The sequence below is a fragment of the Leptidea sinapis genome, chromosome 22 (assembly GCF_905404315.1).
Source record: "Leptidea sinapis chromosome 22, ilLepSina1.1, whole genome shotgun sequence".
Taxonomy (NCBI): domain Eukaryota; kingdom Metazoa; phylum Arthropoda; class Insecta; order Lepidoptera; family Pieridae; genus Leptidea; species Leptidea sinapis.
Genome location: NC_066286.1, coordinates 5,571,701 through 5,590,039, shown reverse-complemented (window position 1 = coordinate 5,590,039; position 18,339 = coordinate 5,571,701). Strand labels below are relative to the sequence as shown.

The 18,339-nt window shown below is 39.9% G+C and overlaps 2 protein-coding genes across 2 annotated transcripts in view; one reads left to right on the top strand and one right to left on the bottom strand.

Moving 5' to 3' along the window:
* Nucleotides 1-18,339, bottom strand: part of LOC126970956 (uncharacterized) — a 70,859-nt gene that overhangs the window by 8,893 nt on the left and 43,627 nt on the right. The window contains exon 3 of the mRNA XM_050817101.1: nt 17,506-17,695. Within this exon, the coding sequence (XP_050673058.1) occupies nt 17,506-17,695 (190 nt within the window). The remainder of the gene's footprint in view (nt 1-17,505; nt 17,696-18,339) is intronic.
* On the top strand, nt 11,071-16,752 carry LOC126970953 (uncharacterized). The gene is made up of 2 exons (XM_050817098.1): nt 11,071-13,665; nt 16,624-16,752. The coding sequence occupies exon 1, from the start codon at nt 11,738-11,740 to the stop codon at nt 13,196-13,198; it is 1,461 nt and encodes a 486-aa protein (XP_050673055.1). The 5' UTR covers nt 11,071-11,737; the 3' UTR covers nt 13,199-13,665; nt 16,624-16,752.

Genomic DNA, 18,339 nt, shown 5'->3' with positions numbered 1-18,339 from the left:
CAAATATTGGAAATTAAAATAATTATGGTTCCCAAATTGAAATAAAAACTAACCTATCTCTAAAGTTGCACTAAAATGCACTCCATGAAGTAATCCTCATAAGATCCGTTCATTAGTTCAGGAGTTCACTGGAAACAAACATCAGGTAACACTGGATTTATAAATATATCAAGATTATATTTATTATGTTAATTATATACATTTTGTGTACCGCTCGTACCAGAAGTCAGCTGTCGCGGACCACTGGTACGATAGGTGTGGTAAGCATAGTGTAGTGTATACGCAATACGCATGACCGGGGTTGCAAGGACTCGCATATTGATTATGTGCCCTCGAGCATGGCACCTCTCGCAACCCGACACCCGACAGTCAACAAATCCAAGAGCTATTTGATTCTGATTATTATTGGTAAATCTAATTAAATTAAATGATTTATTATGTTTTTAAAGTGATAACTCTCACTTCAGGGATCTCAGGTTGTGGCTTCATACAGGATCTACTTTACTATTGATAACCTGCTCAACCCCAATATTTGCATATTAGGAAATTAACTTGAGATGTCGCTCTTGCAAATCTAAACAATTTATGTTTTTAAAGTAACCTCTCCCCTCACCTTTACAAGTTAACCTTCACTTCTGGGATTAATACATAAATAAAGTTTAAAAAAAATTATTAACGATGCGGGACTCGAACCCGTCGCTCGCGTTCCGTGCGAGTGCTCATCCAACTGAGCTAACCGTTCGAGTGACGTAATGTCATAGAATCTTGTATGCTTTGTTCAAGTCTCAGGTTCGATTCAGGTACGTCACGGAACGCGAGAGGTCGTGGGTTCGAGTCCCACATCGTTCATATTTTTTTCAAACTTTATTTATGTATTAATCCCAGAAGTGAAGGTTAACTTGTGAGGGTGAGGGGAGAGGTTACTTTAAAAACATAAATTATTTAAATTTGCGAGAGCGACATCTCAAGTCAATTTCCTAATATGCAAATATTGGAGTTGAGCAGATTATCAACTGTAAAGTAGATCCTGTAGATGAAGCCACAACCTAAGAGTTGAATAAAGCATACAAGACTTTATAAACGATACGTCACTGGAACGGTTAGCTCAGTTGGAAGAGCACTAGCACGGAACGCGAGAGGTCGTGGGTTCGAGTCGCGCATCGTTCATAAAATTTTGTTTTCAATTTTTATTTGTGTCTAATTAAATTTATAACACCGCAAATCTCCTCTCGTTCTAAGATTACTTTTTATGTATCACCTTATAAAACCAATTATGCAGGAAATACATTTGTGAGGCGCTCTTGTACTTTTTACTGAAATAAGAAATTGATATATTTTCATTTAATATACATAAATATAAGAAAATAGTAGGCGATATTATACTCAACTAGCTGATCCGACAGACGTTGTTCTGCACATAATAGATAAAAACTGTTTTTATGAAAAAGTCAATAATATTTCATAACATCAAGAATTATTTCGTAAAATATGCTTCCTGTTGCTTTAATGAAATTGTTTCACAGCAGAACTGTCAAACCGTGCGTCACGAAATTCTCTCATAGAAAATATGTTCATACAATACAAATATTGAAATTAAAAATAATTATGGGTCCCAAATCGAAATAAAAACTATCCTATCTCTCAAGCTGCACTCCATGGAGTAATCTCGTAGAAGTAAATAATTGAATACTTAATAAAATCATTGTTGTTGTGTCCTGTTTTTAACTTTTATACTATTATTATAACTGTTTAAATTTTCCTTTTTTTTTTGTCGTAACTTTGCAGTTTTCACTATTGGTGTAAAATATATTTGTCGTGTTTTTCATTAAGGTCCATTGTAAACATAATTAGTATTTAATTTATGAAACTTTTATGTCTTCTAGTTTAAGTATATTTGTAACCTTACTATTGTAAAAGATTATTTTGTTCCTGAATAAATAAATAAATAAATTAGTTAAATGATTCAATGCTTATGAATATAGATACTACACGCCCACATTATCTCTGCCTCTGGATCACGCTGGAACGTAATGCCCCCTCCCGTTCCGTTTTCACCCCCTCGCGCTCGTCCTGTTGTATCAGTACGGTTTGCAGTTTCATTACCGTTAGGTGCATGTCGTGATATTTTCGTGCTATCACCGCTATGTTTTAGAAGTTTTCATTGTTACGTTTTAACTATTTTAAGGGTTCCGTAGCCAAATTGAAAAATCCAAAAAGAATTGAGATTTCTAATATCATTTTTTTCTAAACTGAATAGTTTGCGCGAGGGACTCTTCCAAAGTGGTAAAATGTGTGTTTGTCAATCTCTGTAACTTCTAATATAAGAGAATGATAAAACTAATAATACCATGCAATCCTCCACCGAAAATTGGTTTGAACGAGATCTTCTAATTAGTTTTTTTTTAATACGTCATACATCGTTACAAGGAACTACAAGAACTTTTATATTATGTTAGTTGCTGTTACGGAACCCTTCATGGGCGAATTCGACTCGCACTTTGTCGCTTTTTTGTTGATAGTTCTGTAGGTTCTGTTCTGTATCGCTATAATAGTTATAATAATCAGCATCACAACATAACACCTTAACATCAATCAACAATACAGAAAAAAATAATCGTACTTTATTTATTAATAATAATATTAGGATATTATTAAGAGATGCTTGTAAGAAAGTGACGATGTGACGTCATCGACGTCAAGTCCAGAGATATTGTAACCGGGCAAAAGCGATTGACTCGATTGTATGAAACGTGCAGTCGTTGATATATTGACAGAGGACGGCTATAATCTTGTGAAAGACGAAGATAGCCGAAATCCACTGCGTTTTAAGCAACTGTTTGCTTTCAAACTTAGCCGGATTATACTTCGTCACCGATCGCCATACTGTAATGACTTACTACAATTTCAAACTTATGTAAAACTATCTGACCCAGCAAACGTTGTTGTGCCATTTAAATTATTTTGAAAGTTAGACCGTTTCTGGGACATTGCAACATTACTTTATTTTTCTAAAATGAACGTAGCCTAAATTACTCCTAATTACATCAGCTACTTGCCAATTAAAGTCTCGTCAAAATCAGTCCAGCCACTTCAACAAACAGACAGACAAAAATTGTAAAAAAAATGATATTTTGGTGTATTTATATTCATATACATGTAGTAAAAAACGGTTATTTTGATATTACAAACAGACACTCCAATTTTATTTATATGTATAGATGACTGCACGTTTTGTAATAAACAAAATTTCAATTCAACTTAGGCAGTACCGCCTCTTATTACGTAGTATTTACATCCTCTTTGCCGGGTAGTACATCTCTTACGAGATGACACTCAAACATAGACAATAATAGACGACGACACTAGAAATCTTCACTCATGTTTAAGTCGCGAATCTCTCAAGTCCGGCCGAGACAAATGGAATTGAAGTGCGACTCGTGGAAACAGCGCAGTTACTAAGATTTGTGAGAGTGGTAACTCTCGCCTCTCGTGTGAAGGTCGCTGAGAGCCACCGGCTTCGCGTCGAGCACTCTACAAACTTGGCAAGAACCTCTACGGAATGATGATTGTCCGTTTGTGACGTCTGTCCGCGAATACTAGATGTGCATGAATATGTTTTGGTAAAATTGGATTGAAGTTGAAGATAAAAAAAAATCAAAGTAGTATTTTTTCGATTAACGCTTGTCGCGTCATACATTCAAATAAAATACTTTTAATAGTATTAAAATGATTGAAAATCAAATATTACAACTGCATTTTACATCAGAAGATTGGTAAAAATTTTGGTTACACAGAATTGGCATCTACCAATAACAGTATTAAAGGTAACAAAATATCAATTAAGTCGGTATAAAATAGTCTCCAAATTAAACCATTTGACCGCGTGCAAAATTCAAGCTGCTCTACGCAGCTCGAAGTGCTCTGTGAACGGCTGGATCACTTGGCGTTGCGTAGAGATGTCGCTTCATTGTGTGTCTTCTACCGCATTGATCACGGGGAGTGTTCCGAAGAGCTGTTTAACCTGATTCCTGCCGCCGAATTCCACCTTCGCACGACACGCCACAAGTTAGGATATCATCCTCACCATCTGGCTCGCTCGTTTGTCCTCCTACTCGTCCTCCTCGCTGGGCGAATTTTAATTTTTAATAAATTAATAAAGGAACGTTGGAATTCGAAAACCATCAAGCCGTAAACCATCAAGGATAAATTTTGCAATCGAATTTCGAATGGTGGTAGTTTCATGTCGATACGATCAGTGGTTTATGCGTGAATGAGCCTCAAAGACCATTTATATATATATAATAGAATAATAGATTATATCTGCCCCTTTTCTAAAGAAGACTAATAAAAAACAAATGGCGGTAAACTACTCATAAACATCTACGAAAATTACTATCTCCATTGTCAACCTCAATAATTCCCCTCAAAATATTATAGCTTCCATTTTTAGTTGAATGTAGAAATCTCAAATACCCTTGTGTCTACCCTTATTTTTTGATAAGGCAGAGAATACACTAAGTGGATTGCAATGTTTGTCATACAGAAATGACAGTTTATACAAGGCACTGACGGTTTGTGCTAGATTGAAAATTATAAGGTTTCTCCCCAATTACGGTCAGCAAGGTCGGCGAGGGCGTGTCTGTGCGTTTGTCACTGTTGAATCACTTTGTCAACGGACAAGGTCATGTAGCGCTCAATTACAAAATCAATTTTTCACTCAAGTTTTATTGTCCGGAAAACGATACTTTACTTCAATATTCCAAACTGTCATAATGATTGAGTCTATTAGTTAATAGAAACGAAGATTTCGAATTACAAAATGGGCCAAATGCAAAATGCTTCTTTTACTATAGTATTTAAATCAAAGACTAAGTATATATACTAGTGTATAGACATACAAGGCGTGGGAGATGGAAGAACATCTCTAACAGAGATTGGCTCATAGAGATCTAGAGAGATGCCAATACCGTTGAGTACACAACCTAGTGTCGCATAAGAAATTTACGCATACAAAGTAAACATAATCAAAATAATACTTTTAATAGTGTGTGTGTTATGCACACAAGGAATTGAGTGGCCACTACTCGTTCGCACACCAGGTTGCTAGTAGTATAAGTACAGCACCACACATATGCAAATATATGCGTTTACGCACGGACGAGTACGTTTACGATAGGGATTGCTTGTCGATAAACGGGAAACGATAAGTGGTTAGACTTGAAAATTAATATTTTTTTTATGGAATAGGAGGACTAACGAGCGTACGGGTCACCTGGTGTTAAGTGATCACCGCCGCCCACATTCTCTTGCAACACTTGTAATCTTGATTATGACAATATTCATGTTGTGAATTCTTTGCTTATCGTAAGTAAAAAACAGATTTGTGGATACTGATTCATAATAAACTATTATTAAAACTTACATAATCATTATGGAACAGAGTGAAATAGTTCTCAAACTTGATTCCTTTAGAATTCTTTTTGACGTCATTTCTTTAGTTTAGATTATCTGTGGATTGGCTAATTTTGATCGCGTCATGGACGCCACGCCCATACTCCCGCAAAATTGGTTGACGCGAACTTCGTATTAAAAGTTTGTATTGTCGGTCTATTCTCTTGAAATGATTATTACAATTAAATTAATTCGTTTCTCGCCTTTTACACGCACTGTCGACTGACTGTTGGGTTATTGTATAAAATACCGGATTATACACATTGTCGGTAGCATACGTAATTTAAGTGTAAAAGTGCAACAGACATGTGTAGTTTGTGTAAATTATAAAGGTACAGTTTAACAATAGTAGGTAAATATAGGATAGGACATTCAGCACGAATAATAAGGAAATGATTATAGAGCAGGCAATGCAACATTAAATACGCGAACAACGATTACAGTACAAGTATTGTACTGTTGTTATCAATGTGTCATCCAGAGAGGACCCGGATGGATTCTTTCGAGCTATTCATCGAAGAGTAAACATTTGAAATGTGCTAGTTTCAGAATGTATCAAATTGATCAATAATAATTCTTTATTGGTTTTAACACATTCTCCTTAACAAATTGTGGCCTTTTAACAATATAAAGAATACTTGTGCCAGGAGGCTCCGCTCTTTCTTAGCCTTAAAATAGCATACTTTGAGAAGATAATGAATTAAGATGATAAAGGGTGCGCGTGTGTGTGTAAGTGGATATCCGTGTGAGTGCGTGTAAATAAAATATTGTTTAAAAATTTCTTATTTTTTATAACTACCCGCATACACTTTACAAAATATTATGATAATATAAGATATTATGTAATCCTGTATGTATTGAATTATAATTGGATACGAGACCTAGTATTTTGAGAAAACCGTTCACAATGATTTATGTCGCAGACATTTTTATTTCGTAGCCTTGGGGACTGGCGAGTAGTCGGAACCCTGACGAAGCTCCGGAGCTTTTTGACGTCAGTTGGCCGACAATAGTGGATTCGACACTCGTCTAAGTGGCAACTTATTACCGTCACACAAATATATATTATCACTGGCTGACCCAGTAAACGTTGTATTGCCATATAAAGTAATTAAAAAAATCAATACTTGAAATTTTTGGGGGCTAAAAAATAGATGCAACCGATTCTCAGACCTACCAAATAGTACCACAACGGCGCCTATTTCTGCCGTGAAGTAGTAATGTGTAAGCATTACTGTGTTTCGGTCTGAAGGGCGCCGTAGCTAGTGATATTACTGGGCAAATCAGACTAAACAACTTATGTCTCAAGGTGACGAGCGCAGTTGTAGTGCCGCACAGTATTTTCCGGTCTTTCAAGAATCCTGAGCGGCACTGCATTGTAATGGGCAGGGCGTATCAATTACCATCAGCTGAACGTCTGGCTCGTCTCGTCCCTTATGTTCATGAAAAAAAAATGTTTGTACTTTTATGAACAATAGCCGAATAGAATAAAAGCCTCTAAAGCTTGATTGAACTTTAAATTTATTCTTAGTTTACGTGACTCTCGTCCCGTCACGTCACGCGTCACGTCTACCAACTGTCACGGCGGTCATGCAGTGGTAGTTATTACATAATATTACTTATAATGCGAGATACTAAAGTAATCTAAATTACTTGTAATGTTTTATAGTGACAACCCTGACTTCTGGAATTAATTTAATTGGGTCATGGATGTTTGTATGTATACATATATGTAAGTTTAAGTAAGTATATTGTATTAAATATATCGTTGTCTTGTACCCATAGTATAGGCTATGCCTAGTTTGGGGCTAGATAATTTGTGTAAAAATGTGTCAATATTATATTATAATTAAACAAATAAACTGAAAAAAAAATATATGAACAGTGCGGGACTCGAATCAGCGACCTCTTGCGTTCCGTGCGCTCGCTCTTTCCAACTGAGCCAACCGTTTGAGTGACGTATGGTTGATAATATCTTGTATGCTTTGTTCAACTCTCAGTTGGAAAGAGCGTTCAAAATTGGCGAATCTCCGTTAGAGATGTTCTTCCATCTCCCACGCCTTGTTATTCTATACACTAGTATATAGTAATTCTGTGATTTAAATACTCTAGTAAAAGAAGCATCTGATTTTATAATTCTAAATCTTCGTTTTTTATCATAAATCTATGAAAGTTTTATCTGTCCAGTTATTGTAGTTTACACTGAGTTTAAGAGATATAGCACGCTGACAAATAAAGACGGACAGACGGACAATCGAAAGGACGGCGGAGTCTTCATAACAAAATAAGTGCGTTTGGAAAGAGCGCTCGCACGGAACGCGAGAGGTCGCGGGTTCGAGTCCTGCATCCTATTAATATTATAAATCTGAAAGTTTGTATGTCTGGATGTATGTTTGAACTTCTTTGAGTTTCTTGCGCCCATTCTTCTCATGTCTGTGGCAGTCTCTTTTGAATGGGTGGTAGATTTTGACATTCAATAAGTGATTTTAAATCCTATTTTGAATAAAAATATTTGAATTTAACGCAAAAACTACTGAATGGATTTTGATGAAACTTTACAATAATATAGCTTACACACCAGAATAACACATAGGCTATTTATTATTTATAAAACTATCGCGTGAATTATACTTTATATGGCAAAACAACGTTTGCCGGGTCAGCTAGTCGTTCATAAAATTTTGTTTTCAGTTTCATTTGTGTACTAAAGTAATGTTAAATTGTCATAGATCTGAAGCATGTTCATGTTATTAACGAGTTGCATTCTCGTGCACATAATAGCGTTTGTAATTTCGTACCTACATTAGATATGTGTCATGTCATACAAGTAATTACGTAAAATATTGTCAACTCCGGCTAATTGAACAATTATGAAACTCGAGATCGCGGCGCGGGAGACGCTCAATTCATCACAGTGTGACTAACGTTATTTATTTATTTACTAGTTGACCCGACAGACGTTGTTTTATATATAATAGATAAAATAATGTTTTTTATTAATTTGTCAATAATATATCATAACATCAAGAATTATTTCGTAAAATATGCTCCCTGTTGTTGTAATTAAATTGTTTCACAGCAGAACTGTCAAATTGTGCGTCAATAGATTCTCTCATAGAAAATATGTCCATACAAAACAAATATTCCCGGACGACGGGGACACATCAAAAGAAAAACAAAATTGTTGTTTTATTAAATTCCGAACACTTTCACATTTATTCACCTTTTAAACCTTCCCTGGACTTCCACAAATAATTCAAGACCAAAATTAGCCAAATTGGTCCAGCCGTTCTCGAGTTTTAGCGAGACTAACGAACAGCATTTCATTTTTATATATATAGATTGAAAAGACCAACAGCATAAATGCTACAAATGAGTCTTAAAAATTAGAGTATATGTCGCAGGGATATGATAAAAACAGTGATTTGATCATATCTCGGAGGATGTTAAAATAACAACACGGTTTTATTATTTCTCTAAACAAATCTAGTGATTTGACCAAATGCCAGAGTTGGTTCCGTGAAATGACAAAAAGTCTTTTCTTTGGTATTTAAAAGGTTAATTTAGTAAGACTTAGATATAATTTGGTAAGAATTTAGTATCGTGTCGCAGGTGGAGGGGTATGACTCAAAATTTGTAGTAGATTTGTCTAAAGAAATGATAAAATCGTGTTGTTCTTTAAACATACTCCGTGATTTGATCAAATCACTTAGGGAATTCAAAGGCTCCTGTGATTCCTCTGGTGTTGCAAGAGATTGCGGGCGGCGGTAATCACTTGAGCCGTACGCTCGTTTGTCCTGCTATTCCATAAAAAAAAAAGAATTGACCAAATCTCTGTTATCATCAATTCCCTACGAGATATATATCCCAATACAAGTGTCCTAAGACAACTTACTGGGAAGTCTCAACCACTTAAAAATGTATATGTAATCTTTGAAATAAACGAAATTTATTTATTTATTTATTTATATATGTAACAGCCAATAAGTTACATTACATTTACATTGCTATGAAAACAAAAAAAATTACTAATGAATATTCAACTTATTTTACTTTAACATAATAATATGTATAGTTTAAAAACATTATAAGAACCATAATAACCAACCCATAATATATATTATTATATTATGTAATCATCGGTTATTGTGTTTATATTATGTTTGTATGTGTGAGTGTAGTGTGTGTTTGTGTACATGTACATGTGCGTGTGTTTATGTGTTTGTTCGTTTTATACTTCTCCAGTAGCATTTTTCTTATCTACTGTATTCATTAATATTTTAATAACTTCTTTTTTGAAGATATTTTTACTGTGATTACGAATGTCGACATTCGAAAGAACTTCATTGCAATTCTCACAAATTCTATTAATGGGAGAATTTTTACCATAGTTCGCAGGTAAAATGATAATGAAAAAAGAGTCGTATTTCTCGTTCGTTTTAGTGGTACATTGAAGTTAATACTAGCAAGTAATGTTGGGGACTCCAGATGATAATCAGGTTACATTGTATTATAAAGCTTATAGAGAGCTATACTCATGGCCACTTTATAGGATAGTATATGATTGCTGATGAAATAGAAAAAGTCATTCTGGACATAAGTCCATTCGGCTATAAAGCCGAAACACAATCTAGTACCGGACCATATTCGATGGTATATATATCGCATTGTTCATCGCACAATTATTATTATTACCGTCTAGACCGTACCTAGTACGTCGCCGGACCAATTGGTGCGAGGCGCCCACTGGACCTTTCGATGGTCTGATATAGAAAAATAAAAATACAGTTTTGTTTCACTTCGCGACCTTTCTTTAATCGCGCTGAAGGCTGAGGATTATCATGCATTAAATGGAATTTTAGTTTTCATTCTTTGGAACTCTTTGTCGAGTGAATGAATAGTGTAGGATTCTCATTCTCAACGTAGGTATAGGTACCTACGTATACGTCTAAAACTGAGTCAAATTGGGTAAGCCTATGCCTACCTATAGCAAGCCTGTCTCACTCACCATGTAGGTAACGAAATCCTAAGTACGCGTGGCGGCCACGCCAGCGTGGCTATCCAATAGGGACTCACGGTGCTCACGAGCGAGCAGTGACGCACGCGCAAACTCGTGTCTACTATGGTACAAATAATACAAAGAATTCAATTGCAATATTTTTATTTTGACGCGTTTAGCAAAATAGTCTATTTCTCGTACAATTCTGAAAGATCGGCGTCATTCACAGCACGAATCTATCATAAATCACATTTTTGTTTACAATAACCAAGCCTGTTTATCCAGCAACCCGTTAGATAAACCGCATAATCATACCTCGAGTATTATAAACACAAGTGTATTATAAATCCAAAGAACGCGCGGCGGCCACGCCAGCGTGGCTATTCAATAGGGACTCAGTAGTGCTCACGAGCGAGCATGACGCACTCGCGAGCTTTGTTCGGCACCTATTTCACCGATCTAACCGATCTTTAAAAAATAGAGAAACAAAAATAAAACAAAGCATATTAAAGGTGATTGCGATCCAAGTTTAAATTTTTAAATTTTCTAAATACGCTAAAACTATCTAATGTGTATCTAAAATGGGGTGCTTAGCAGAAACCTCCACGTGTGGGCGGTGGTGTCGATCCACGATGAAACCTCTCTTAGGCGTTCTGAATAGAGTGACACCTACCTCTCCGGTGCACCCTGGAAACATTGCGCCTGTGACTGATTTGTTATTGCGCTCGATTTTCACTAATTGCTGCGTAATGGCAGTCCTTTGCTGGCCAGTGGCTAATATCTGCTCCACTCTTCCGGCGGTTAGTGGGTGCCAACCGGAAGATTTTACAGCATCCACCTGCGTCTTTGGCCTGCGCAGTTGATCGCCGTACGCGGGGATGACGGAGTCCTGGGAGGTTGAGCGGGACAGGGGTCGGGGATTAGTTACCCCTGTAACGTAATACGCTTCCTTCGGTCCTGATTTCAAGCTAAACGGTAGCCCCGTGAGTAGCCGCCACGAGGGTAATGGTCAAGTGTCCCCGCCTTGGCAGGGCCACAGGCGAGGTTCGGCTGGTCCCCGCAAGGGGAGGTGCTCAGCCATGCTGACGGGGTAAGAATGGGTGGAGGAACTGATGGATAGGATCGAATCCATCAGCCGCTCATCTCGAGCTCCCGATGTCGCGCAAGAGGCCAACCAGCTGGACCTATATTCCCCTTGCAGCCCTGATGGTTAAGTTAACCATCCCCAGTTGCGGGCTCGGTGGAGGGTGGGGAGCAAGGGGAACGAAGTTCTTTACCCGGTAAACTATGGACAACACAAGATCCAAAAAAACCCCTAAACAAAATAATTCCCCGGCGGAGAAATCCACCGGGACCACACAAACCTCTGGAGCGTGTTCAGCAACTGCTGGCACCCAGAAATTACAGACCAAGGAGCCTAATAGGGAACCGTCTATGGGCACAGACGCCGCATCAGCAGTGTCTGCCCAATCAGTCAGCAGACTGGAGGCAGGTTGGACCCTCGTATCTTACAAGGGCCGAAACCAAAACAAACCCCGAATAGGGGAAAGTCACTCGGCACATGACAACACAGATCGCCATCGACCCAACAGGAGGCAAAGGCGCATAGCAGCTCGCCTTCGCAAGGCCAACGCTCAGAAAGCTAGCGCCTCAATGCCCTCCTCTGAACCCGAACCGCAACCCAGCACCTCACGAGGTTCGGATATGCCGGTCAGGCAAGCCCGGTATGATCCTAGGAAGGCCCCAGACAACCGAAGGCCTCCTTCCAACAAAGCAGGTGGAGTAGCCCAACCCTCGACATCCACCAAACGCACTCGCTTGGACGACACCAACTCTCCGAGGGGTGACCACAAGAGGGCCAAATTGCTAAATAGGCCCAAACCGACAACATACGCCAACGCTGCGAAAACCGACCCTGTTGTGGCCATAACATCTACCACTACAGGGCATATTGACGCGAATATGGCACAGCTTATACAAAGCAAGCTTGAAGATAAGCTCATGTCAGCCATGATGGCCGCTATGAATGAAGACAGAGAAGGGCCTGCGTTTCTGGGCAAACCCGTCTATGATGGGGGCATCCTAAAACTGTGGTGCTCTAATCTTAAAACATTGGAGTGGCTGAAAATAGCTGTCCCGGAAATCCAACTCCCTAACGGTGACACCCTGGCAGTAAAAAACATCTGGGAAATTCCCAACCGCGTCAGGTGTGGCATTCTACTACCAGGTGAATGGAAGGACACCAAAGCAATCGGCGGGATGCTACGGTTCCAGAACTCTTGGGCCAAAGTAGACAGCTGGTTGTTACACGCCCTTTATCACCACAACGACCACAGCTTCATCGTGGTAAGCATCCCGGAGGACCAAATCCCCACAATCTTGGAGCATGAGCGCCGGCTATCATTCATGCTGGGCTCAGTATATCTGAAGTTCCAGGGGCCAGGAGGTAAATACACCGAGACCCCCCCCTCTAAGGATACAAACGGTGAGGCATCGACAACAACTGGGAATAATATAGACGACAGTGATGCACTGCCGGAACCCATGGACGCTCAAGCAATTGACCCAGCAGACGGCAACTGCGCCACTAGCTCTCCATCGGAGGAAGTGCTCGACAGCCTAAAGGAGCTCGAAGAGCTTCTGGCGACGGGCACCAAAGGCGATGCCGACTGCACCAAGGGCATTGAAGAGCTCTGCATCGGTGATGGCGAGGAGGGTGTGCTATCCAAAGATGGCATCCCCTTCTAAGTGCAGCACCATCCAAATAAACCTCCACCATAGCGAAACCGCAACGGCCCAACTTCGGAAATGGTTGGAGGTTAACCCTACAGCTCTCGCCCTAATCCAGGAGCCGTGGGTTAGGCGGGGCCGGATATGCCATCTCTCCAATATCGGAGGTAAGCTTATACATTACTCAGGACCAGAACACCCTAGAGCCTGTATCTACATTTCTAATAATCTACATGTGCAACCCCTAACAGATTTTTGTTACAGAGACTTATGCGCAATAAAAATACTGGACAGACACATCCTTCCAACTCACCAGAGAGCGATAGTGGTCGCCTCCGTCTATATGCCGGACGGGGAAGACCCACCGCCGGAAGAACTTGTCAAACTGGTGAACTACTGCGAGACAACCAAGAGCGAGCTTATTGTGGCTGCAGACTGCAATGCACATCACCCGCTCTGGGGCATGCAAACAACCAACGAAAGGGGTAAGCAACTCACTGAATACCTTTTTTCTACTAACCTTAATATCTTGAATGTAGGTTCAGAACCCACCTTTGTAAATAGAAGGAGCAAAACAATTATAGACATCACCTTAGCAACAGAGGGAGTGTCTGATTATATATCCAATTGGCATGTGTCGAAAGAAGCATCCTGCTCAGACCACAAATGGATACTTTTTAACATGGAGGTAAACATCACTACACCGCCTCCCAAGAGGAAACCCCGCAGAACGAATCTTACTCAGTACAAGTCGCTGATGGAATCGCGTCTAAAGGACGAAACACTCCCAGCCAGAATAATCGGAGTAGACAACATCGAAAACCAAATAGAAAAAATATACGAATTCATGACTGCCAGTTATCATGCTACATGTCCCCTCACCAGCCCTCAATCAGACAGACCAAGACCCCAGACCTGGTGGGGACCTGAATTAGAAAGGCTCAGGAAAAAAGTGAGGAGACATCTGAACCGCGCAATGAACACAGGCGATCAATACGACTGGGACATCTACAAAGAGTGTAAGTCTGAATACAAGAAACGCATCAGATACAGAAGATCAGAAGGCTGGCGTAAATTTTGCAGCAGCATCCAATGCCATAACCAGGCCAACAGGGCAAGGAAATTAATCTCTAACCAACCCAGGCAAATCCTTGGATCCCTGCTGAAACCTGACGGTACATTTACCAACTCACCAGAGGAAACAGAGCGAGTCCTGACGGAAACTCACTTTCCAGGATGCAAAATAATGCAGCATATCGAGTGGGTAAATGAAAACATAACCGCTGAGGAAGCTGACTGGCAACAAGCACACAAGTTGGTGACAACCGATAAAATAAAGTGGGCTATAAATTCCTTTCACCCCTTTAAGTCAGCAGGACCTGATGGGATCTTTCCCGCCTTGTTGCAATGGGGAGGAGAAGGTCTCCACAACCGGCTGATCAACATTTTCAGGGCGTGTCTAGCGCATAGATACATCCCTAGGATATGGAGGGAAGTTAAAGTGATCTTCATACCTAAACCAGGTAAAAGTGACTATTCAAACGCTAAATCTTACAGACCCATAAGCCTTACCTCTTTTACCCTAAAGACCCTAGAAAGGTTGTGTGAAAGAGAACTGAGGGAGAATTACCTTAAGAACATACCCCTACACCCCAACCAACACGCATACAGTCAGGGTAAAAGCACCGAATCTGCACTCCACGCTGTAGGGAACGTTATAGAGGGCGCACTTTCGGAAAAAACCTTTTGTCTAGGAACTTTCGTGGACATTGAAGGAGCCTTCGATAAGACAAAATTTACAAAAATAAAAGAAGCATTACACCGCCATGGAGTATGTACAACTCTGTCATCATGGATTGAAAACATGCTCAAACACAGAGTGATTTTACTAAATGAAAGTGAGACACAGAAAGCATTTGTAGCTAAAGGCTGCCCCCAAGGAGGAGTTATCTCACCTCTTTTATGGAACTTGGTAGTAAATGATCTAATTACCACTCTAAACGAAAATCACTACTTTACGGTAGGCTACGCAGACGACCTAACTATATTAATAAGCGGAAAGTTTGCCAGTACTACATGTGAAGTAACAAATGCAGCATTGAAAATCGTGGAAAGATGGTGCATAGATAACGACCTATCAGTCAACCCACATAAAACAGAATTGGTAATGTTCACAAACAAAAGAGTCCTGGGTAACTATAAACTGCCAAAACTGTTTAACACCGAACTCCAACTAAACAGCGAAGTGAAATACTTAGGAATTATACTTGACAGCAAGTTAAACTGGGCGGCCCACTTGGAAACAAAAATAAATACAGCTACCGTAACCTTCTGGCAATGCCGTAGAATGTTGGGAAAGACATGGGGACTTGCCCCGAACATCGTACTATGGCTCTACACAGCTGTGATACGACCTATGATATGTTACGGCGCAGTTGTATGGTGGCCACGCACCAAGCTGATCACTACTTGTAATAAACTGCAACGATTCCAAAGACTAGCGGGTATGGCTATCACAGGATGTATGCGAACTACACCTACCGCGGCTGTAGAAGCTATGCTGAATCTTCCGGCACTACACCTCTATATAAAACAAGAGGCGGCCTGCGCCGCAGTAAGGTTGAAGACATTAAATCTTTGGAAAACCACTCAATCCCCACACCCAGAGGTTCTAAATGAGGTGATTGAAAAGGAGCCTCTGCTGTTGGCAGTAAGTGATAGATCTCCAAAGGAATACATATTCGATAAGAGATACAAAATACAGCTGCATGAAGAACTGAAAGAGGACCTCAGTACAAAAAACCTCAGGATTTTCACAGATGGCTCAAAGACAAGGTCGGGCACGGGATACGGAGTGTTCTCGGATGACCTAAATATAAGAATAGCTGCATCACTAGGAGCTCATAACACTGTCTTCCAAGCAGAATGTATGGGTATCATAGAAGCAGTCACTGCTACTTTGACTCGAAAGGTAAAAGACTACTCCATCCGCATCCTTTCAGATAGCAAATCAGTACTACAAGCCCTACAAAGCCACACTATCACCTCTAAGCTAATATACAACTGTCACCAATGTCTGAGGGAGTTATGCGAAAATAACAACCAAGTAACTCTTCAATGGATAAAGGGACACAGTAACTCACGAGGGAATGATGCCGCTGATGAATTGGCCAGGAGAGGCTCAGCGATGACAGCAAAAGGACCAGAACCAACTATCCCTCTCCCGCCTAGCTGGCCTACGAAGGTAATACGCCAACACACCAAGGAATTACATAATAAGTACTGGATGAACGTAAGTGGGTGTAGACAAGCAAAAGAAGCTCTACCACAAATAGACCCCAAGCTCTCTCGCAAGCTAGTAAAACTTCCACGACCTAGGTTACGGAAAATAACTCATGTACTAACGGGTCACGGCCCTTTTAACAAGCATCTGTTCAATATAGGTGTCACCGACAGCCCACTGTGCAGAGCCTGCACGGAGGCGGACGAAACGGCCGCACACGTCATTTTGGAGTGTAGGAGTGTGGCCTCATACCGGGCCAAACACCTGGGGTCACCGAGGACTCTCCCCGAGGTCATGGGTGACATCAGAGGTTTGATACATTACCTTGAGGAACTAGGGTGGCAGGATTAGCCGCCCTCCTCACCACGCAAAATAGGCGCGCTGTAGTCGTCGAGTTGCGGATAATAGCCCGTGATAACCTATAACCTATAACCTATAAAACTATCTAATTTAAAGTGATTATTATTATATTGAAAAAACCATTAATGATAGCTACGTATTCATTGCCTATACTATCTAAAATGCACCTTATTGTATGGACGCAAGAGTCCCTAGTTCTTTAATTGATGTTGCGGAGTGAGCCTTCTGTACTTGTACTATAACATATTCTTTATCTATAGGTACAGCAAGTTGCAACTGCGCACTACCAGGCATAAGGCCCGGTAACCACCAAGACGGAGGAGATGTATTTCTCTCCGCTTAGTATCGGCGGATATGGATCAAGCGGAGAGAATTATTAGCAACATAATTACACTGCAGGACATTTTAGGTCGAAATTTATATCATTAAGCAAATGAACCTTTAACAAAATACGTAATTTCAACATAATGTGAAACAATAATAAAGAATAATTAATACAGACCTAGTGGAATTTAAAAAGGAATATGAAAACAATATCAATCGGAGGCCCACTCAGTATACCTCGAGCCGTCTTAGGCTTGACACTGACTTGACTTCGTGGCTTATCTCCTCTCGTCTCCACTCCTCTCCGCTTTGGAGGATACCGGGTTTTAGTTGGGTGTAGATCTGGGCGAGTACTCACTGTCGTCCAACCGCAGTAGCGCTGCGGCAGTCCGGGCCTCTACTGTGGACACGTCATGCTCCACGAAGTACTCCTCGTAGCGGAGCTCAAGCTCGGCCGCGCCCCACGGCTCCGATCCATTCCCTTTGCCGCCGCCGCTACTATTGCTGGACTCAATACCGACGCGCTTTGCAACTGATATCGGGTGAACCTGCACAGGTTTAAATTTTTTTTATTTACTAGGAAGCCCACCTTGTATATAGTGTGTTGCCTTATGGTATATTTACATATTAATAACTTATAATGCCTAACATGGTATACCCCATTTACGGGCTATCTCGACATGAACTTTGTGAAGTACCTACACGAAAATATAAAACATAAAACTGTATAAATTAAGAAAATAAAGCAACTATTATATCATACTTTACTTTTGACCGAAGCTATAAGAACTTGGTAAATAGATGATTTCTGTTAACCACAACATTTTGGGGGTTTCACCATACTTCGAACTGAACGTCAAAAATTTTTTCATCAAACCCATAAGTATGGGGTAGGTATCTATGGATAGGTCTTTAAAAATGATATTAATGTTTCTAATATATATATTTTCTAAACTGAATAGTTTGCGCGAGAGACACTTCCAAAGAGGTAAAACATGCCCCCCTCTCTGTAACTTCGTAAATCAAAGAATGTTAAAACTAAACAAAAAATATGATGTACATTACCATGCAAACCTCCACCGAAAATTGGTTCAATGAGATCTAGTAAGTAGTTCTGTTTAATACGTCATAAATCGTAGTACATTATTTTATTCTTTCATCAATACTTTCCGCAGCGCACGCGATGTAAAGT

What these genes read in the sequence shown, in the direction of transcription:
- LOC126970953 (XM_050817098.1), top strand. Translation starts at nt 11,738, where the DNA reads ATGGACAACACAAGATCCAAAAAAACCCCTAAACAAAATAATTCCCCG.